The following is a 22,582-nucleotide window of genomic DNA, read 5'->3' on the forward strand; positions in this document are numbered from 1 at the left end:
GAAGGAAAAGCGGAGTTCAACTTCATAGTCTTTAGTGTTTAATTTCTTACATTACGAAAGCGAAAACAAAGTTAATATTTGTTCATCTTTGGTGACAGGTACACAAGTGTTCATTTCATAATCACCTCTGAATAAAGATACATTTTTGGAAAGTTAAAAAATTACAGAAAGCTGTACTTGAACAACAACAACAAAAAAATAAAAACCATTTAAAGCTCGCTGGAGTTCAGTCAGGGTGATGTAAAAAAAAACTGCGGTGAAAAAAAAAGGTGTCCGGTGGATACAGAGAACTTTTGCTGGTTTGATTTTAGTTTTCATGACAAGCTTTGAACTCGCAGTTGCATGGGAATGAAAATATTAAGGTCACCCTACTGAAAACCGGTCAGTTAACTGATGAGGACAGGAACCGCGGCCCAACAGGGGACCTGGGGCGGGTTCTCTGGCCGGGGCCCCACGCTGTTTCCAGGTTGTGAACGACGCAATCCGCGGCAACCGCCGCACCGGGCGCGCGGGGGGTTCTGGGAAGCGGTTTTTTTCGGGGGGGGGGGTGCGGGGACCGTGGGAAAGACTGCGCTGGGCGGTAAGGGATACGTGTTCTTAAGGTTGGGTGTTTTCGACTCTGTCCGCTGAGCACGCGCTGAAGACGAATCCTATTCAGTGGCGTTCGCGAAACTGTTTTATAAAGCTCAGTTGAGAGTTACGTCGGAGTTGATTTCTTTTTTTGCAGGTAACCGAATTTCCGGCCTGAAAAGGTAGGGAATGCACCTCATCGTGGAGGCGCGCTGAGAGTCGCCCTCCCTGTCCTGGGCGCGCGTCCTGTCCCCTTTGCTAGTTTGTGCGCGTCCTTCCTCCTCGCGGTCGGGCCCGGGCTCCGCGCGGGGCGGCGACCCCGCGACCCCGCGACCCCGCGACCCCCGCGACGGACTTATTCGGAGATCGCGAGTTGCTCGGAAACCCCGTAGCCGACTCGCACTCTGCTTCCAGGGCGGCCGGGGGACCCTGGGAAGGGCGTTTTCAGGGAACCAGCCCTCGTGTTCACAGTGTAACATCACTTTTCCTTGTTTAGTTCTCATTTTTCAGTCNTTCCTCCTCGCGGTCGGGCCCGGGCTCCGCGCGGGGCGGCGACCCCCGCGACCCCGCGACCCCGCGACCCCGCGACCCCGCGACCCCGCGACCCCGCGACCCCGCGACCCCGCGACCGACTTATTCGGAGATCGCGAGTTGCTCGGAAACCCCGTAGCCGACTCGCACTCTGCTTCCAGGGCGGCCGGGGGACCCTGGGAAGGGCGTTTTCAGGGAACCAGCCCGCGTGTTCACAGTGTAACATCACTTTTCCTTGTTTAGTTCTCATTTTTCAGTCTCAGTGGACATTCGGAGTTATTTTACCCTAGTTTCAGGTGTCCCGCACGGCGGTCAGCCAGTTACGTAACTGACGGAGTGGTCGCCCGGTCCTTCGAGTACCCACCGGGCAGTACTTAGTTCTTGGAGGAGGAAATGTACTTCTCTGTTTTAGTGTTATCAGTAGCTTTTGTTTCAGCGGCGCACTATTTACCACGTGTCTCTTTTCCCCCCTCTGAACAGCGGGACAGAAGGTGCTGCCAGCTCGGAAGGGAGCGGTCGGAGTCGCCGCGATCTGGAGGTCCACGCTCCGGCTCGCACGAGAGCTTCGCGCGTTGAGGCGGTTTGTCCACGAACGGCCACCGTCGCGCCCGCGTTGCGCAGCATTTTGGCCGCTGGCCGCCGCCGTCCCGGCGTTAGTCGCGGAGTTCCGGGGGCCGGGGCGCGTGTTCGGGGGCGCGGGCGGTGTAGCCCGCACCATGGAGTCGCCCTTCAGCCCGGCGCTCCCTCTGCGGCCGGATGAGGATTGGGGTGAGTGGGGGAGCGGAAAGGGCCGGGAGGCTGGGTTTCTCCCTCGCCGCCCGCGGCGGTGACAGGTGGGGACTGTGTGCCGGAGCGAGGCCGCGCGTGGCTCCCGTCCGTGGTCCTGGGCCGGTCGCTGCCGGGCTCCTGATGGGAATGACTGTCACTGGCCCCTGGGCGCGTACCAGGTGGGGTTTGTAGGGAGGGGCTTTTGCGGGGAGGGCGCTGTCGTTCGCGGTGGCGTAGGGCCGGAGGGCTGTGGCTGAGCGTGGGATGGGGGTGACCGCCGTGGAGTGTGCGCGCGTCTGTACGTGTGTCTGTGCGTGTGCGTATGTGTGCCCGCGCGTACGTATGTGCTACACCTGTTCTCGCGCGCATGTCCGTACGTGTATGTGTGCCTGTGGTACCCTGTGTACTAACTGTGTATGTGCTTGCGCGTGGCTGCATGTTCGAGTGCATGTTCGCAGTTACCTGTGTAGGACACACATGAGCATGTGCGCTCCTGTGTTTGCACGTCTAAGCACGTGTCTGTGTGCCCATGTGCTGTCATGTGCTCGCGTGTGCTTGTTTGTACCTCACACCTGTGCACGTGTTTGTGTGTATGCCTGTACACGTGTGTGCCAGTGTGTGGGGGAGAATGAGTGTGCAGCAGATGCTCGTCTGGCAGCGTCCACTGCGGCTCCGGGCTGAGGTCGTTTGTCTTGGCAGAGAAGCAGAGACCCGCGCGCCTGGCTCCGGGCTGCTCACCTGGGTGGACCCACAGGCCGTGTAGCCTTCACTGCTCCCCAGATAAAGCTCAGGGCTTCCTGGTAACGTGTACTTGGTCCCAGAGTTTGTCAGGTGTTGTGGTGTGGGGGGGTGACCAGGGGTGTGTGGTCATCGCGGAGGGACCAGACCCAGCTCCTGATCGAGAGGCCTAGTGCCGGCGCTGCTGTTGGGCTTCCTTGGGAGTCTGGGGTCGCGTGGGTCCGGAGGGGCTGCGGAGCCTGCACCGTCTTCCTCCCCCGCTTGGAGTTTGCTGGTAACCCAGACGGGCCTTCGTCTTTCCTCTTGGACCACCATTCTCAGCAGCAAGAGTGTGAGCTCAGTTCTGTTTATTGAGCTCAAGTCCTCACTTGGTTTTCCAAAGGCAGAACTTCTTTTAAATTATGTACCGTTCAGATTTGTTTCAACCCTTCGGTAGATTTTCTAGGAGTTGCTGGAAGAACTTGACTGTCTATTCCAAGAGTATTTTCTCAGGGCAGACACAGCAGAAATAGGAGCAGGCGTCGTCTAGTATGCGTGTGAGGCACCCTGTTGAACTCTTGCATACAATATCGTCTTTCATCCTCCCAGTGGTCCAGTGAGGTTCTATTATTTCATAGGTGAGTGAACTGAGGCCGAGAGGGAAGGAACGCTTGGTCTCGGAGCCGGTGAACGGCAGTAGTGGGACCAGATGCAGGCTTGCCTGCTTCCAGTGCTGCGGTCTCTGTGCTGGACCGCTTCCGGAAGCTATTTCTGCAGGTCAGATTCTCACCCAGATCCCCCAGTCACACTGGGTCGTCAGGGCTGTTTTCTTACCTAGTAAACTGCTGACTATTCAGGACGCTTCTAAAGCCATACGTGGGGGCGCTTCCCAAGAGCAACTCGCCCTATTTGTCTTCTGATCCCCGGGCTGCGCCTTCCTGACTGACCAGAACCCTGACTCCTGGTCTTAACGTTCTTTAACGGAGCATTCAGGCCTTGGAGTTGGCGACTGCCCTCCCTGGATGGACCCATTTCCCATGTTTTCCAGGCTTTCTCTTCAAACCTTTGACAACCTTCTCTTAGTGGAATGTTGTAATTCTGATTCCTCGGGTGCTGAGTGAGTTGGAGAGGTTTGGCAAGCGCTAGAGTGGAACATTGTGTCTGCTAGTGTTTCTCAGTAGACTGTGGATTGTTTTTCTGGAAGTACTTCATTGATTTGTTTTGTTAGAAGCTGAGCAGTTAAATTTAGAGTCAGCTTATGTAATTAGTACTGCTTGTGACCCCAACAACTGGGTGATTTAACTGAACTGATTAGCACAGGAAAGCTCGTGATCGGGGCCCCCCTCCCTTTAACTTGGGTGATGAAATGCAGAGCAGGATTTTGTAAACAGTTTCTGCGAAGGTTTCCAGATAGTAAATATTTTCAGTCACATGTTTCTGTTGCAATTCCTGGGCTCCACCATTATTACAACTTCATTGTGGACATTGGAAGTTGAGTTTCACAGGTATTTTTAATGGTCAACGGACTTTATTTTTAGTGCAGTTTTAGATTTACAGAGTAACTGAGCAGACAACACACGGAGTTCCATATTCACCTCCTGACACGCACCCTTTTCCCCGACCGTGACATTGTGCAGTAGTGCGTTCGTTACAACCGACGGTCCGATACTGAAACACCCTCATTAACTAGAGTCCACGGTGTACATGAAGGCGCACTCTGAGCAGACGTTCTGTGGGTGCTGACAAGTGCACGGTGACACGGGCCCACTGGTACAGTGTCACAGAGCAGCTTCCCTGAGCTAGCACGCCTGGGCTCTGACCGCCTGCCCCCCCCCAGGCAACCACTGATGGTCCGCTGCCTCCCTAGTGTTGGGGTTTCTGGAAGGTCTTATAGTTGGGAGGGGGAGAGAGGAGGGGAGAGAAAAAGAGGGATGGAGAAATGGGAGAGAAGGGGAGGGAGGGGGGAGGGAGGGGGAGATCTTTGTGGTCCTCGAAGGCCACAGCCCTCTGGGATGGGAGCCCACCCTGCCTCTGGGTGCTGTCACACTGCGAGTCAGGACGTCAGCATGTGAATTTGGGACATGACACACAGTTTGTTTATCCAGTTACTTGTTGAAGGGCATCTCGATTGCTTTCACATATTGACAGTTACATGAAAGCTGCTGTAAATATTTGCGTGCAGGGATGTGACTTTTCAGACCATTAGGGTAAAGACCAGGGAGCGACTGCCGGGTCAAGTGGTGAGTGTACTTATGTTTGGCTTCATAAGGAACCTGCCAGCTGTCTTCATTCTTCAAAGTGGTCACACCAGTCTTCATGCTCACCGGCAGTGAATGAGCGTCCACATTCCGCCAGCACTGGGTGTGGTCAGTGTTTGGGGTTTCAGCTGGTCCGGTCAGTGTCATGGTCCCTCACTAAAGTTTTAATCTGTGTGAGGGTGGAGGGCTGATGTCACAGGCTCGTGGGTTGTCCGTGTGCTTCCCTCGCCCCCTTCCTTCTCTGCCTCCTGTCCCCTTTCATTCGTGCAGACACCTCTGCCTTTTTTCCTGCCACATGGGAGATACGCGCACCAAGATCAGGAGCTCCCGTCTGCACGGTTGAACTGCATTCTCCCGGGTGAAAGCTGTTTGCCTTCTCGCACTGACCAGACCCGAGTCTGCTGCATTCCCAAGGCCCTGTTGCGCAGTGGCCGCTTTCATTCTCGGACCCTGTTAGGGCCTCTGAAAGTGGGATGAGCGCCTTCTTTGTTCTTCCTTGGGACCCTTCTTTCATCCTGCCTGGAAGCATGCAGGTGTCAATCGCCCGCTGTTCCATGATGCTGTTCTCCACCTCCCCATGCTGCAGTCCTCTGCAGATTGCTGGTCCCCCTCTCCTCACTGTGTGAAAGATTTTAGCTCCTCTGTTCACGGTGACTTTCTCCCACACTCCTCCTGTCACGCTTTCTGGGTGACTTTGGTGTTCTCCAGGACCCTATACACACCCTCTACACAGGACCTCCTGGAGCTGCTCTGCATCGTGACCTTGACCTCCGCCCTTGGCTTTACTAAGGAGTCAGCTCAACCCCAATGTCTCTCTTTGGCTGCCTGCTCCTCTCACCAGCCCTGCCCCCATCTAGTGTTCCACTTCCAAAGCACCTGCCCTGCTGCAGAGATTCTGCCGTTTTTCAGCCCCTCCCCCCTTGTCTCCATCTCCCTACCCAGTTTGACTTCGTGGACAGTCACAGGAGCCGTCCCCTCGTGCGTCAGTCTTTGTCTCTCTCCTGTTCGGCCGTTCTTTCTTGGACAAACCATAACCTTAGTTAAATCCAGTCTGCCCACTCCATGTCTGCCTTGGAGAGCAGAGTGTGGCTGGAGAAAACGGTGAGCCGTGCGGACCCGAAACAGACCCTTCTGGGCCACCTGCAGAGCGTCTGCCCCTGATCCTCGCCCTCCCTCAGAATTTCGGTGCCCTGCCCCCTTCCTGTGAAGGCCCAGAGCACCCTGCAGTGTCCCTGCATCTGCCTGTGTCTGCTGTCTCCTTCTTCAGCCCCTGCTGAAGCCGGCACTGGCGCTGCATGGGCCTGGGCCCCGGCCTGTACTCCGGGTGTTGCTGAGCACTCTGGCCTCTGTCTCCACTCCCAGACCACCTGTCTGCTCACGCACGGGGTTGCTTCTCACGTCGAGAGTGAGAAGTGGTGAAATCCCAAGCCCTCTTCAGATGTTACTTCCCCTCTCGCTGCCATTGCATTTCTTCATTTCATAGCAGAGTTCTGTGCAAGAATGTCTGTGTTCACCGACTCTGGTTTCTCCCCCTCCTCTCTTGGACTCGCTGTGGCGAGGCTCCGCGCCCCACCCAGAGCCCTTGCTGATGTCACCAGGGACTCCAGGGGCTGTTTCCCTTCCAAGGAGAAGTTGGTGAAAGGACGGGTAAATGGTTAGGGTGAGGTCAGGTGGGAGAGCTTGCTGAGTGAGCTGAGATCACTCGCCCCACAGCCGGCTGCTCCTGCAGGAAGCCTCAGTGTCAGCAGCGTGGGCCGCGTGTGGCTTTGAGGGATGCTCCCGTGACTTCTGGGATCCTCCACACGTACTTGCAGGTGTTTCTGGACCCACTGTCGGGTTTTCAAGTGTTCACCGGCGGACTGAAGGACGGGCAAGGACAGAGCAGGGGCCCGTTTGGGGGCCACTGGCCCCCAAACCACAGGAAAGATAAAAGGCCTGAGCAGCGATCACTTGCATTTCCTTCATTAGATTCACCAACTGCCACCATCCCGCCACAGTCGCTCTTCCTGTCACCCACAGCCCCTCCTCTCACCGCCTCCCAGTGGGTTGCAGATAGCACGGAACTGCGGACCTCGCCCCAGGGCTGGCCTCCGAACGAGGAAGCAGATGTGTAGGGTTCAGAAGGCGTGGACTTCTGCTTGAACTGCCGCTGGGAGCCCTGTCTCTCCGTCTGCATGACGATGCGTTTCTCTCCCCGGTGAAAACCCCGATTCTCACTGGCACCCGAGGGCTGTGGAGCTCACTTCAGCTGCGCTGCTGCAGACGGATTGAAGGACGGGCAAGGACAGAGCAGGGGCCCGTTTGGGGGCCACTGGCAAGTCCAGGCGGCTCCCAGCAGCAGCAGTGGAGGTGATGAGCTGGCGGATAATGGATCTCTATGCACACACACACACACTCTTTAATTTAAATTTTAAGTTTTGAAATAGTTTCAAACCTACAGAAAAGTTGTAAGGACAGTACAGAGAGTTGATGCGTGCCCTTCACACAGATTCCCTAACAGTGAAATTTTACCGCATCTGCCCCATTTCTCTCGGGTTGTGCCGACCCATCACTTGTAAATACCGCAGATTATACACCCTCACCCCAGGCGAGGGTGCCCCGAGCTCCTGCCACACCCCCCTCCCAGCCGTACGCCAGCACTGTGCGGGGCACCCCCTGCCCTTTCCTTCCTGGCCAGGATGCTCCCTGCAAACACGCGTTGCGCTCACTCGTCCAGGACGGCTCTGCAGTCATGTCTCCTGTGGCCTTGACTGTCCTGAAGAGTGAGGGCGCCCTGGACCTGGGCCTGTCCCCCGGCTCCTTGTGACAGAGGCAGGCGTGCACCACGGTGGGGCGCTAGGACGTGACGCTGGCCTCCTCTCAGTGAGTCGTGGAATATCTGAGGCACACGCCCTCGGCCGGTCCCGAGGTGACGGTCACTTTGACTGCGTGGTCACGTCGGTGTCTTCCCGGTTCCCCACTGTAAAGTCCCGATTTGGGAGAGAGCACCCGCTGTGATGTCAGTGTCCTGCTCCCTGCCAGACCCGCACCCAGCAGCCCTGGGCTCCGCTGGTACCTGCGGCCTCCTGAGCCACCCCTGCGGTACCACGTGGGTCATGGCTGTCGCACGTCTCCGTTTGTGACCCACGTCGTACCGCAGGGAACGCCTGCCCGCGCGCTTTTCACGCGGGCCCGGCTCTGCTGGAGTCTGGGCTGCGACCTGCCCGCCGGCATTTCCGTGCTAAGATTTCCCGGGATCTGACCATTCCTACGGCTCTCATTCCTTCGACACGTCACCAGCATTCTCTGCGCATGTCCCACCTTTCCGTCACGAGACGTCCAGTCTCACCTTGTACCTTCTCTGCTTCAGCCCTGGAGCGAGCCCCCCTCCAAGGAGCCGCTCGGCCGACCCCCCTTGGGGTGGGGATGGGGTGCTCAGTCCCCGGGTCCAAGCGCGGCGCCGTCGCTGCTATGAGGCCCTGTCCGCGGAGGGCGGTTTCCCCCCCCCCCCCCGCCCCCCGAGGGCCCAGAGGGGTGTTCGTCTTCACCGCACGCGCTCGCTCCCTCCGGGATTGGTGATGGTCCGGAAGTGGTTCCGCTGTTGCTCCTGCGCATGCGCAGCGAGGAGACCGCGGCGCCCGGACTGCAGGGGGCGCACCTGAGTTCGGGAAGCTCCTAGCGATCCCCACGTGTGAGGAAAACACGCTTCGCACGTGGAGCAGCGTCTTGACTTTTCCCTATGGAGAGTTTCGGCCTAGTTTACTGAAGATTATGTTCTGTGCCTGTACATTTCTTGGTTTATAATGAAATCTTGTGGGGAGATTGGGATATCATTAGATTTGGTGAACCACCCTGAATAGTTTAGATGTGTTATAGAAAATGCGTGGTCCCCTGACCTCCGGCGCCGATGGCAGACGCATGGCGGGCGTGCTGCCCTAGTCCTTTCCTGTCCTCGCTCCTGACCAGCCTGTTGCCCTTGGTGCTGAGCCCAGAGGCATCTCAGAACTGGTGGGAGTGCCGTTCCGGAGGGCTGCCACCAGGTAGTCCAGCGGGACGTGACCCGAAGCCTGTTTCTAGACCCTGGTATGAAGACTGTGTTCACAAGGTAAAAATCACATGGACAGCGGCACATAAATTGGAACCCAGCTCTGTTTGTTGTCATTCACACGGCTGCAGCTTATCAGTAATAGTAACTGATGATAGCATTATCAATAATAGGAATGGCAACTGAGGAACCCCGAGAAGCTGGCCTTGGGATGCAGTGCTTGTTCTCGTGTCCGAATACCGAACTGACGGTTCACCTCTCCTCTTTCCTTCCCCCACAAGACTCTGTGCTGTTTGCCGAGCTCGGCCGCCTCACGGACGTGGATTTGGACGTGGATTTGGACGTGGACTTGGACGCGGACTTGGACGCGGACTTGGACGCAGCCGACGGGATTCATGTGAGTACTCATGGGAGGAGAGGTGCGGCCTTGTGTAGTGGATAGTTTTTGCCCTGCTCTGTGCAAGGAGGCTTCGGCGTCCCAGGGTTAGGCTAGTCATCTAGGGTTAAAGAGCCATGAGTGGGAAAGCGAGGAGCTCTCTGGCAGCCAGTGGACTCGGGGCTGTGGAAATAGCGTTGGTCCTGGTGTAAGAAGGTGGACGCTGTCATCCACCTTGGGCCCAGCTGCTCGCCTGCCTCCTTCCTGGGTTTCACAGGCGACTTTGCTGTGTGACAGAAGTGGTGACGTGATGGGGCGTGTGTGAGTCACAGACTCACCATGGAGAACTCCCTACACTTTTAAAAGTTAGGTCTTCAGAGTGGGGAATGCCCTGGAACTTAGGAATGTCCTTCATTCTCGCCTTTGTGTGGTTAGAAGCCTGTATAAATGCTTTTGTCGTTCTTTGAGTCCTGGATTTAAAGAACAAAAACACCTGGGGTTTCTCTTTCCTCTTCCCTGGCTCTGCACCTCTGTGCGCGTGCACGGTGCTCTGGCCGGAGGGCTCCTCCGTGTCTGGCTCTGGCTCGGACGAGTTTCCGTTCCATGAGGGGGTCCTTCCCGTGGACCAGGGTTTTGTGTGCACGCCAGTCGGATCCAGTGTTCATCACTTGTGATTTCAGCTCGCACTAACCTTGGTACAAAAACATGCACTGGTTGCTGAGTGGGTTTCTGAGACACGTCTCAAGTTGAGCAGTGGTTTTACTGCACATGGACACAGAACAGTGAAAACACACGGCGCACTTTATAATCGATGCATGGGGTTAGTGGTTCTTACTGCTTTTCTGAGAGGCTTCGAGTGTGGTCAGCTGATTAAACTGACTTTTACTATTGGCCGGTTGCCTAAGCAGCTGATGCTCTTTTGTACCCTCTGTGTCCTGAAGCATCAGTGGACAGTGCAGTACCCTGGAAAGGTCCAAGGAGACGCGGTCCTGGTTTCAGTTCACGTTCGTACCTCACACGAGTCACTCAGCCTTTCAGGGCCTTAGCTGGTCCAGTCTGAGATGGAGGGATCGGAGCGGATGCTCCTGGGGGCCGTCCTGCTGCCAGCTGTGCCCTCCTCTTCCCCGCGGTGGCGGGTGTCGAGGGAGAAGGCTTGGGGGAGCCAGAGTGTTAGTCCTGTGTGTGCACCTTCCAACCAGAAGGGACCCTCAGGCTGGGAAAGGTGTTGTTTCTTTGGCGGAGACCAAGGGGCAGCGCCCTGAGCAGTGCTGGACGGTGTGGCTGCCGTGTGAGCCCCGTGACCAGTGATGGGGCTGGGAGACGGGGAGCGTGGTCTGGTTGCTGAAGGGACCGGGCCTCCTGGTTTCCTGATGTGTGGGTTCAAATAAGAAAAAAACAAAGGAGGTTGATTTAAAGGTGGTTCTTCTGTGATTTAAATAGCTTTTTCTTTTTTTAATGTGCTCTTACACACGTTTTCTTTGTATAACTTGACTGTATTTACCCATGATAAAACAGTTTGCCTTCTCTCCTGTTCCCTTCTTAATAAAAATAAACCACATGGCAGACATTTTGAAATGACAACGTTGTTCTACAAATTATCACCAAGTGGTTGGTAGTAATTGCCACATTCATCCCTACTTTTTGCCGGAGGCTTACTTTCTCTGCTGTGGTCAGTCACGTTAAGTTCGTATCAGCGGCCTTTCGACCTCTCCGTGCTGTTTCTCCACTGCGTTTGCTCCGTTGCTGCCTCCCGGCCGCAGGCACTGTTATGAGCAGTGCTCTCTCCCCGATCCGCCCCTCCCGCGAGGGCTCGGACGGCAAGTGACAGATCCCCAGGTGTTTATGGCAGGAGGTCGGCCCGACAGCCCAGCGTGTGCTTCTGGGTGGGGAAAAGGGTTGTCTCAGTGAGAAGAAACCGAGAGTCCCTCTAAGAGGTTTGTTGACCCCAATTGAAAAACTTAAGTCTTATCTTCCCGAATTAAAAAATTTTTAGAAATTACACTTCAGAAGTTTGAAAGTGCAGGACAGCACAGAAGAGAAGCAAGCGGCCCACCCTCCTGTGGGCGTGCCCCTCCTTGCACAGCTGTCTCCCGGGGGTGAAGGTGAAGGTCCCGGTGAGGCTCCTGTGATCCTTGCCGGGCTCTTGCCTGCGTCCCTGACCTTGCCACTGACTGGGGGGTGCTGCTGCAAGTGGGCGTCGGCTCTGAGTCGCTTTCCTGCGTGGTGGTGGGAAAGCTCGTTTTTGTTTGCTGGGTCTCCCTGGCGGTGGGCCCTCTTGTCTCTGTGACTCTTGTGCTGCCTGTCCCCTGAAAAGAGTTGGGCCCGTAGGCTCTCCCCAGTTGTTACCGCCGTGCCAGGTAACTGCATTGGCTTCTCTCTGGGCTCCCCAAGGTGAGGGCTCCAGGTGAGCTCAGGAAATGGCCTGTGCCAAGTTGGGTGACAGCGACTGTATTGTCTATGGCAAATGGCATCTGGTCTAGGTGCATGTATTTTATTCTTCTAATATTCTTTTGCTGGTTTGACACCTACAGGCAAGCAGTTTTGAGAGCCTTGATTTTGACTTGGATTTGATGCCATGGGAGACAGGCACGTGGGGTATCAACAACCAGCTCTGCACAGGTAAGGGTCTGTGGTCGTCGGAAAAACTTCCAGAGGATCCATCTTACTTTGTAGTTTGGTCATAGCCACCGGGGTGGGGCTGTTGGGCTGCCCTGATGGGTGGAAACTCCAGGGACTGTATGTATATCTTGCTTCCGGCGAGGCGGTGCACACAGAAAATTCTTGTCTGGGCGAGATGAGACTTTCATTCTTCTTTTGGTCACATATGTGAGTAAAGCATTCATGTCAGACATACTGGTTTTCACTTACGTGTAATATCTCTGTAAGAGAGCAACCTGAGAACCAGACAGACTTAGGGAATCAGGGTAAGAGCTTGGGGTTACCCGAACCTTGGAACTCGGCGCGGGGCCAGGGCCTGTGGATGGTGCTCTGAGGGGCCCCCCTTGCTGGGGAGGGGGTGCGCCTGCGCAGACAGAAGTTGGCACCTGTGTGCGCAGTCACTTCCCGGGAAGCTGAAGGAGGATGAAAAGCCCCCCTCCCCTTCTCCCACCAGTTGGCGTCCTTCGGGGTCCCTGCGGACAGGTCCTAGCAGTGGCCTGTGGGGCCTGCGTGTGATTGGCATCTCAGCCCACAGGCAGTGGGCTCAGCTGAGGCAGAGGGTGGATAAACAGTGGGTCCCCACCCTGCACTCCCTCGTCCCTCCATTTTGGGTTTGTGTGTCTTGCTCACTGCCTGTCTGCCCTTGGGGCACTTGGGCTGCACCAGGCCAGTGTTCTGGTCACTAGTGTTGTGTAATAAGTTTAGTGGCTTGGAACACCCTCCGTTTTATGCTCCCGGAGTCTAATAGTGGGTTGGGAATAGGACAGGGCGCACCAGGAGCGGTGTCTCTCTGCCCGGGGTGTGCAGACCCAACTGGGAAGACTTGCAGGCTGGGGTAGCCTTGGGGCCGGAGTTCTCCTAAAGTTTCCTGCCCCGCCTGTCGGCCGCCTGGCCTACATGGTGTGCGGCACAAGGACTGCTCATGAGCCGCCTGTGCAGGGCCTTTCCCTGCGGCTCAGCTTCCTCCCAGGGTGATGTCTGGTGCAGTCCGACGTTGGAGGCTCACGTGGGGTGTGCGGTGCAGACGAGAGTTTCCACAGCACTCCTGAGTGGACCCATGCCTGAGATTCTGATGCGGGAAGGGTGTCAGGCTCCCCGCTAGATCCTTGGGGATCACCAGGACTTTTGCTGCTGTGTTGGGGAGACACAGACTTGCTCCCCCTTATCAGTTACACCCTGGAGGCAGCCTGGGGGACTGCTGGTCAATAATAAATGTTAAATATTATAAATGTACCAACAGCTCTAAAGACACGATATTTTTGTGAGTTTTAACTATATTGCCAAAAACAATTAATTTGGCAACATGCTCCCAGCGACGGCTGTCAGGTTTCTCCCCTGCTTTCTGCAGAATCAGGGCAGAAGCGAGCGGCCTGCCCCTGTGCCATCGTGTGGCCGCCGCCTCCCCGGTCTGCCCTGGACAGTGGACGGGCGCCCCGCTGCCCCACGGCTGGATTTGAAGAGCAGGTGCCACCTCCATCCCCGCCCGCTGTGCGGCGCAGAGTCGGTGCTGCCCGGAGGCAGACCTGTGCCCTGTGTGTTTCAGGCTCACCGGTCAAGGCGGAGCCCCAGCCCCTCTCCCCGGCCTCCTGCAGCTGCTCGCTGTCGTCGCCGCAGTCCGTGGCCTCGGCCTCGCCCACCCAGCACGTTCCTGTGAGTAGCGCCTCTGGTGGCCTGGGCGGCTGTGCGGGACGGCAAGGGGGTCCCCTCCGCAGGACTCGGAGTCTCCCCCTCCGCCGCTGTCCTCGCTCCCTGCCTCCCTCGAGCCTCCTCGGAGGACGGGAGGACCAGGCCACAGCGAGAGGGTTGGGTCCTGAGCCTCAGCCGCGAATGCGGGGCGGTCTGGATCTGTCACCCGCATCCCGAAGGGCCGGGGTGTCACCGAGTGACGCGGGAGGAGGGCGGCTCGCACTCAGGGCGTCTCGTCACTCCGGAAACCCCAGGCTTCCTGGGCCCCGAGTCTCCGAGTCTCCGGGAGTCGCCGCGGCCCTGCCCAGGGCGGTGGCGCAGTCACGGCTCTGCCCCTGCGGCCCACAGCTTCCTCTGCGGAGAAGCCTTAGGTCGGATTTGGTCCGGTCGTTGGTCCTCCGTTCGGAACCCAATGCCTCCCCTCCGCCGCCAGGGGGCGGAGTCGCGCTTCCCACTCTCGCCCCACCTTCGCGCCGCCCTTCCGCTGCCGGTCACTGGGGTCCAGGCGACAGGTCCATACTCCGCTCCTCGCCTTCTGGGGTCTCCTCGGGAGGGCGCCCAGCGCCGTCAGTCGGGCACCTGTCCGCCTCTACACCTTTCTGATGTCGTTTTTTTTTTTTAAAAAGATTAGAGGGGAAAGGAAGGAGAGAAGGAGAGCAATATCAATGTATGGTTGCCTCTCATGAGTCCCCTGCTGGGAACTGGCCTGCAACCCAGGCATGTGCCCTGACTGGGAATCGAACCATGATCGGGTGGTTCGCAGGCCTGTGCTCAATCCACTGAGCTACACCAGCCAGGGCTGTTGTCGTTTTTAAACGTGTTTTATTATGCGGTAGGGCTGTTTGTCCAGCTTCGTGCAGTAAGGTGTAGGCATTGTTTGCTCCAGTTTGTTGTTCGTTTTTAAGCTTTATTCCTGCCGCTTGTTTTCTTCAGGCATTTTTTTTAAAGCAGCCAAATTATTGGTCTTTTATTGCTTTTTTTTTCACGCAAAAGGAGAGTTTTTTTACCACTCTGAGGTTATGGTATTTTTATCTTTGTTTTCTTCTATTAATTTTTTTAGATTTGGAACAATCTCAAACTTACAGAAATGTTACAAGCACATTATAAACAACTTTTTTCCCTGGGGCCATTTGGGAGTAAGATGCCAGCTGGTGCCCCGCCACCCCCTGTACCTCAATGTCTGTTTCTGACAAGCAAGGACATGTCTTAGGTGGCCGCACCGTCACCGTCAAAATCGGAAAGTACGAACGGGCCCATGACTCATCTAACCCTCAGCTTCCCTTCTCGTGCCTGTCGACCGCAGATGTCCTTGGCGTGTGTGTGTCCCTCCACCCTCTTCACGTGACTCTTGAGACCTTGTCACTTGGTTGAGCAGAAACTGGGGAGTGTGCAAAATGCCCCTCCTCAGGGCTTGCCCGGTGTGTCAGGGTTGGAGTCGGGTGTGCTGGGCAGGCTCAGCATGAGAGGAGTGCCTGCCTCTGTCCTTGGCTTTGGACAAGGTGGCGCTCTCGCCAGGCTGTGTTGTGGCTGAAGGTGCCACTGTGCCCCCTGGATGGCTGCCGTCTGCCAGCCCCTCCCGCTGTGAAGTCGCTCGCACTGCCTTTGCCATAGGTACAAAAATAAAGCAGGTGCTTTAAAACTATGTAAAAATATCCTCTTTCTCAACAGGTTTACTGTGCTTACACTCCTACAGACTTACAGTTTCCTACTTTGTAACAGATGATAATCCACCGCTCTCATTACTCTGTATCCTTTAACTTTGTTTTCGCGCTGCTTTTCATTACAAAGTATCTTCACTACGGCTGTTTCAGTCTGCTCTTCTCCCCGGGTGCCTTCCGGGTGGCTGTGGCTTCCAGGCTGTTCTGACGTGGCCTCTGGCAGAGTGTGAGCGCTCGCTCTCCCAGGGCAGAAACGCTGGGGTGTGCCGTAAGGTGGCTTCGCTCGTCCTGTCAGAACAAGACAGGCCCCTGCGCAGTAAAGGAGTGGGAGCACTGACCTGCCGCAGCTCTTGTGTTGTGAGCGCACTGACCGTCCACAGCTCTGTGTTGTGAGCTCACTGTCCGTCCACAGCTCTGTGTTGTGAGCGCACTGACCGTCCACAGCTCTGTGTTGTGAGCCCACTGTCCGTCCACAGCTCTGTGTTGTGAGCCCACTGTCCGTCCACAGCTCTGTGTTGTGAGCTCACTGTCCTGCCACAGCTCTGTGTTGTGAGCCCACTGTCCGTCCACAGCTCTGTGTTGTGAGCCCACTGACCTGCCACAGCTCTGTGTTGTGAGCGCACTGTCCGTCCACAGCTCTGTGTTGTGAGCCCACTGTCCGTCCACAGCTCTGTGTTGTGAGCCCACTGTCCGTCCGCAGCTCTGTGTTGTGAGCCCACTGTCCGTCCACAGCTCTGTGTTGTGAGCCCACTGTCCTGCCACAGCTCTGTGTTGTGAGCCCACTGTCCTGCCACAACTCTGTGTTGTGAGCCCACTGTCCGTCCACAGCTCTGTGTTGTGAGCCCACTGTCCTGCCACAACTCTGTGTTGTGAGCCCACTGTCCGTCCACAGCTCTGTGTTGTGAGCCCACTGTCCTGCCACAGCTCTGTGTTGTGAGCCCACTGTCCGTCCACAGCTCTGTGTTGTGAGCCCACTGTCCTGCCACAGCTCTGTGTTGTGAGCCCACTGACCTTCCACAGCTCTGTGTTGTGAGCCCACTCGTCAGAGAGGAGAGAGCAGCCCGCTCCTTCCACGTGCACTGTCTCTCAGACACTGGGCCAAGGGCCCGAGCTCGCAGGCAGGAACCGGTGGAGCAGCGGGGTCACTGGTTCGGAGGGCCTGGGAGGGCTGAGCAAGCGTTTGTGGGGAGAGGGTCCTGGTATCTTAACTGTGGCCTCATAATGTGCTGTTGTTTGTAAGGCCAGGAACCGAGTACGGTGCGAAGTTTGTTGGGAGCAAGAGTAGAAGTGGGTCTGTGATTGACGGACGGACCTGGCACGTAGAGTGGTTTTTCCTTGGTGTTGACGAGTAGTGCTGACCCATCCGTAGTGTCTTGGTGCTTGAAGTGTCAGGTTTCTGGTACGTCGTACCTTTGCCAGGACCGTCTCACTGTGTTGCGGGTTTCTCTCTGGATCTGGCCTCGCTTTCCGAACGGCTTTCTGCTCGGGGGTGGTGCTCTTCTGCACGAACCTGTGTTTGATTTCGTTACAGGAGGAGCTGGATTTGTCTTCTGCTTCCCAGATGTCTCCCCTCTCCCTCTACGGAGAGAGTTCCAGCAGCCCCTGCTCGGCCGAGCCTCTGAAGGAGGACAAGCCCGTCCCCAGTCCCAGGAGCAAAGCCGGTACCGGTCCCTCTCCCGACAGTGCCACTTCTGTCCTAGCGCAGGCTCACGTTCCGTTTCTCAGACACGGATGTTAGGGTTTGTGTGGGTCACTCAGCCTGTCTGCCACAGAGTGCCAGTGTGGGGGGGATGGGGGGATGTCCCCTATTTGTCCTCTCTGTCTTTAAAGGTGAGAGGGCTGTAGGGGACTCAGGCCCCTCCCCCCAAGTGGAGGGTCCTGGCTGTGAGGTCCTCAGGGTGGTGGCCTCTGTCACCTCCTGACGCCAGGCTGGAGGCTGGGCTGTGCCGCTTTCCAGGGCCCGCGCCCTCCCCAAGGCTGCGGCTCAGCCTGTGGAGTAGGACGGCTGTGAAGGCGCGGGCCCTGGAAAACGGCACAGCCCAGCCTCGCACTTGCTGACACTATCTTGCAAATTTGAAAGTTGCCAGGGGAGTAGATTTTAAAAGTTCTCACGGCAAGAAAAGTAACGTTGTAACTATGTGTGATGGATGTTAACTAGACTTACTGTGACGCAACATGCAGATGTTGCGTTATTACGTCATGCTCTTGAAGTTGCTAGAACTCATGTGTCAGTTACCACCTCTGTGAAAACAAGGAGAGCCCCGGATTGAGGGCTGTTCCTCCGTTCCCCAAGGCCTGCAGCTGCCATGCTTAGATTTAGCGGAAGGTGGTCACTCAGACCTCAAGGCAACCCCAGGTTAACTTACTTCGGCGGTAAAAGTGTAGAGAAAGGTGTAAATAGAATCTGTTTCCTATGATTGCTTGCTTGTCTTCAGATTGATTTGTGGTTTGGTTTTTCTCTAGAAAATGGACTGACTCCAAAGAAAAAACTTCAGACAAATTCAAAACCTTCAATTCAGCCCAAGCCTTTATTGCTTCCAGCAGCACCCAAGCCTCCAATAAACCCCAGGGTTCCTGCGAAAGCCATCATCATTCAGGCCCTGCCCACACTGATTCCGGTGGCAAAGCAAGAGCCAGCGATCAGCATCCACCCTGCACCCGCCAAAGGTACCGCGTGCAGCGTGGGGCTGAGTGTGCTTGACTGGCCGCCGCCGCGGCTGGTGCCACATGCTTTGCTCTAGTTTGTGCAGTACTCTCTGCGTCCGTGCCATGTGTCAGGAGCTGTTGTTGGTTCTGGGACGTGGCAGGTGACAGATACCTGGTCCCTGTCCCAGCAGGGGAGAGCTCTCAGATAGTTCATGCGGACACGCCTGTTTCCTCACAGGCTTAGTTACGAGAGGCTTGTGGTTGTATGACCACTCGCAGTGAAGCCTTAGGAGCCAGGGAGACTTTCTTGGTGACGTTTTATCCTGAGCTTTTTGTGTCTGTGAACTTTGCTGTTAGAGAGGTCGGCGTTTAAACAGTATGGTCTGTTTCAGGTCTTGCAGGTATGTTTTGGCGCTAGAACCCGGCTGTCACTCTCCAAGGCCCGAACGTGGCCTGGAGCGGCTTTGGGACCCCGGTCTTCCTCTCCCTTGGACCATGTGTGTTTCTGCCGTCCGCCAGGGGCTGCCTGGACTTGGTTCTGTGAGATCAGGTGGAGGCCTGGCACGGGTGGCCACTCTGGCAGGTGCTTGTCACCACTCGTGCTGGTGCGTGTCCCCTGGAGTCCAGGAACCTCCCTGGGTGTAGCAGCGGGGGTCCAGGAAGACGAGGTGTCGTTGGGGTACAGGCTGTCCCTGAATACAGCGTGGAGTTTGCTTTTAGGGCCATCTTTCCAGCTCTGGGCAGCTCTGGGGTGTTAGCTCGTTTCTCTGGACCGTGGTTGAGATAAGGGCAAGGCTGTGCGCGTGGGGTCTGGGTCGTAGACAGCTCGGTGTTGATGACAGGAGGCCGGGGGGCTGGATGGACACAGATGTGCGCCCGCGACGCCTGCCCTCCGGCTGCGGCCTCACCCTGGGCCCTTCTCGCCAGCGGAGCAGGTGTTCTTGGGGTCCTGAGTGGCGGTCAGGTGTTGGCGAGCTTTTCCATGGGAAATGCGGGACTTGGTGTATGTCCACACGCGGGCCTTTAGGGATGGTCTCCAGCCCCATCGGCAGGGTCTCAGAAGGACCTGTGTCTCCCAAAGGCTGAGAACTTAAACTTGTGAAGGACCCATTGTCGTTCCCACAAGCTGTTGAAACAGGCACAGGAAGTAAAAGCTCAACAGCGACTTGGCTGGCGCACAAAGCAGGGGCTGCAAGGCGGGTTTGCTCTCAGCGCCCGTGGGCGGTGGGGGGTGGGAGGGCTGCCTGTGGCGAGAAGACACACGACCCTTTCCGAGCAGTGCTCTGGACTCAGAGACCGGTGTCAGGCCACGCAGGCAGGAGTGCTTTCCGGCGTCGGCAGAGGGGTGTGTCTGCTCTCCTAGGGCCGTCTGCAGAGCGTCTTCCTCCTGACGGGCAGAGGGAAGGCTCATCTCCCGTTTACATGGGGGAGGGGGGAGGAGGAGGGAAATACAGGAGGCACTTTACTGTCTATCCATGACGTGAGTCTCCGCAGTGAGCGTTTCCCACTGGGGACAAGAGATCGTCCTCAGAGGAGGCGGCTGCAGGTCTCCTGCCGTCCCGGCCTGGCCCAGTTTAGTGCTCTCACTCTGCGTTGTGGTGTCACCCCTTCTACAAACCCCCTTTCCGGCCTGGCTGGTCTGGCATGGTCCCTGAATGACCTTGTTGTGCCTGGTTTCTCAGCGGTACCATTCTCTCTGCCTGGTGCAGCTCCTGCCATCTGTGCAGCTGTGTCCGTGCACCCATAGGACGGTGCTTACGGTGCTGACGGCTGGGACGGGGGCTGGGGCAGCATCTCAGGGCTTTGTGCCGGGCTGGCGCGGAAGGGAATGGGGACAGAGAGGACAGGATCCGTTCTGGGCTTTCTGCGTAGGGGGTGATGCTGCTCACAGGAGGGGAGGGTGGAGGTAGACGCTGGCTCAGGGTGCTCTGTGGACGACAGGCAGGGTCAGGCCTTGAGCCGTGGGGCCCGGCTCTGTGGGCGGGTGTCGGCCCGGGTGCTGGGTTGCTTGTGGCCTCCCAGAGGGTGGCCGCTGGTCTCAGGAGTTGGGGGTTAGCAAGTGTGTGCGAGCAGCCAAATGCAGTGCCTGTGAGAAGGGACGGACCGATGACACAGGCGGTGCCCTGTGGCAGCTCTCACGCAGGTGGGTGGCGGTAGCGAACATTCGCGTTTCTGCTCCGTGCCAGGCTCTGGTCCAAGTGCTTCCATGCCCCAGCTTATCCGACCCCTCCCTCCACCCTGACGAGTGTGCAGTTACCACCTTCGTTTCGTAGGTGAGAAAATCAGGGCACAGAGAGGTGACCTTCCCTTGCCCCGCAGCAACACTGGGCGGAGCGTTTCATGTGCCGTTTCAGGCCTTGGGAGACAGTCGGTGGGAAGAGCCCCACGGCAGGGGTCATCCTCGGTCAGCAGCATCCAGCCTCGCACTCAGCCGTGCCCCATCAAGGGGGCTTGCGGGTGACGTCCTGGAGGATGGTGAGTGTGTCAGACAGACACACAGCCTGTGGAGTGTCCCTCTCAACTGTGTCCCCCTCAGGAGCCACAGTGACTGAATCAGCTGCTGACTGGCTGGGGCCCTGCAGTGCTGTCCTGGCTGTTTGGGGTCTGGGAGCAGGGCCGCGAAGAGCGAGTCACAGGGAGGTTTTATTTTTCCTCTGAAGACACTGAATAGACATTTAGTTGTTTTCCCCACTCTGTCTTGATCCTCGGCTTGGGTGCAGGCAGATCCGAGGGCAGGCCCTGTGGGGGAAGGGTGTGATGTGCACCGCGGAGACCAGGAGGCGGCAGGGGCTGGCAGGACGGGCAGCTGCGTTGGCCCCAGGCCTCGAGGGGCTTCCCCTCCTGGCCGCCAGCTGCCACGGTCAGTGAGCAGGTGGTGTGAGCTCGGCACTGGTGGCTGCGTGTGCGTTATTTTTCTCCGTTAGTTTTGAGAAATAGGACCAAGCCTTCCAGTGCCACCGGGCAATGCTGCAAGCCTGTGTGACTGGGCTGGAAGGAGGCTCCTGCCTTTGGAATGCCGCGGTTTTCTGTGTCAACCACATTCTGTGTTCTTAGCGATGGTCCCAAAACTCACGGAGCAGTGCTTCGTTTCTGGGGGTCTTTTCATTGCAGTGTTTACACTCAGAGTATGCCCTGTGGAGGGCACGCTCTTGTGGAGGGCACACCCCTGTGGGCGGGGACGCTGCGGGGACTCGGCCGGGGCCTTGTCTTCGTGGATCTCGCCGGACTGCTGGTTCAGGTTTTGTGGTTCCGCTTCTGGGTGATGAACTGCAGGTTCATTCGCGAAGTTCTTAATAGCCTTTCCTTGTCACGTGTTTCTCAGTCCAAAGAAACTGAAAGGACGGCCACAGCCGTTGGGCGCGTGGTGTTTGGGACGTGAAAACAGCACAGTGGAGGCTGGGCCGTGTGCATTTCGTGTCAGGATGAGCGTGTCTTTTGGGGCCAGGCCGACTGTGACTTCTTAGTAAGTGTTGGTAGAAGACCTCCCGCGTGGTCACACGCTGTTTATTATTTTTAGTCACATGTTTGGCCTAAGCGTATATTTATTAGCTTATGAGTCATTTCTTCATTTTATGTTTTTATTTCACGAAAGAAGTTATTCTAAGGGAAAATGTGTAGTGGTCATTTATGCTCAAGTAAATGTACGTACTACAAGTCTTTGAAATTACTCTTACATATTTCCTACTAATTTACTGGTTTATGTGGGACAAAACACTGTTCAATTCTGTTACTTTTAGCAGGCTTTTTGAGGCCACCTGAAACTATACTTTGATTTCATGCAAGTGATTTTTTGAGCCAAGACAGATGCGCACAGGTGTTCTAAAGCATTATTTTGAATTTTCATTTTCCTCGATGCTTTGATGCTTTGAAGTACGGAGCTGAGTTTTACATGGCTCATGTTACACTGTCTGAAAGTATAATGCTTTTCCCTTAACGACAGATCGTAAACATGGAGGAAGTTTTAGTTGCCGGGCGCGCACTGCCTGCGTGTGGCTAGGCAGGCTCCCGCAGCCCTGAGGACCTGGCAAGGCTGCTCGGCAGGCCCGCGGTGTTTCTCAGATGAGCGTGGTGAGTTAGGCGTCTCCTTGAGGTTCTGACACCCTCTGCTCAGAGGGGCATGATTTTGAACTAGGGCGAAGTGCGAAGATTAAGAGATTTGTAGGCCGTCTTTGGGGGTGGGGAGTTGTTACTGTCTGCACACTATTTTGAATTATAGTTTATGTTTCCTATGCTTGTTAGCTAAGAATTCATCTCGGGTGGCTAACATTTTTGATGCTTGTAGCCCTGTGTTCTTCCAAGCACCAAGTTCAGGAATCTTTGTTTATGTGTTTTCGGTGTAGCATTGCTAAGTCCCACTAATCTGAAACGCATATCCGGCCGGCTCTCTGCGTGAGTAGAAAGGTCTGTTGTATGTGATGTGAAAAGTCCTTTTAGCACTAGCCCGTCTCACACTTAGTACCACACTTAGAGAAGTCTCTGCACAACTAGCAAACTTGGTGCGTGTGTGCTGAGACCAAACACACGCCAGTGCTCTGAGCATTTGCACGGAGAGGGGATGGCACAGCTGGGGTCGCTGAGATCAGACAGCACGTGTTGTCACGAGAGCTTGTGCCGCGGCCGAGCTGGCGTGGGTGGCTCCGCACCCTCCCCTGTTGCTGCACCTGCAGACCAGGCCTCTGGTGAAACGGCT

The 22,582-nt window shown here is 56.4% G+C and overlaps 1 protein-coding gene across 1 annotated transcript in view; it reads left to right on the forward strand.

Moving 5' to 3' along the window:
• The first annotated feature begins 1,723 nt into the window (after positions 1-1,723).
• The window catches only part of ATF6 (activating transcription factor 6), an 84,166-nt gene continuing 63,307 nt past the window's right edge, over positions 1,724-22,582 (forward strand). Inside the window, exons 1-7 of the mRNA XM_037035192.1 lie at positions 1,724-1,869; positions 9,150-9,183; positions 9,220-9,265; positions 11,776-11,863; positions 13,446-13,552; positions 16,778-16,907; positions 17,710-17,913. Of these exons, the coding sequence (XP_036891087.1) occupies positions 1,818-1,869; positions 9,150-9,183; positions 9,220-9,265; positions 11,776-11,863; positions 13,446-13,552; positions 16,778-16,907; positions 17,710-17,913 (661 nt within the window). The 5' untranslated portion in view covers positions 1,724-1,817. The remainder of the gene's footprint in view (positions 1,870-9,149; positions 9,184-9,219; positions 9,266-11,775; positions 11,864-13,445; positions 13,553-16,777; positions 16,908-17,709; positions 17,914-22,582) is intronic.

This window comes from Sturnira hondurensis, unplaced genomic scaffold, assembly GCF_014824575.4.
Source record: "Sturnira hondurensis isolate 20B ecotype Veracruz unplaced genomic scaffold, ASM1482457v3 Scaffold0022215, whole genome shotgun sequence".
In the NCBI taxonomy this organism is placed as follows: Eukaryota; Metazoa; Chordata; class Mammalia; order Chiroptera; family Phyllostomidae; genus Sturnira; species Sturnira hondurensis.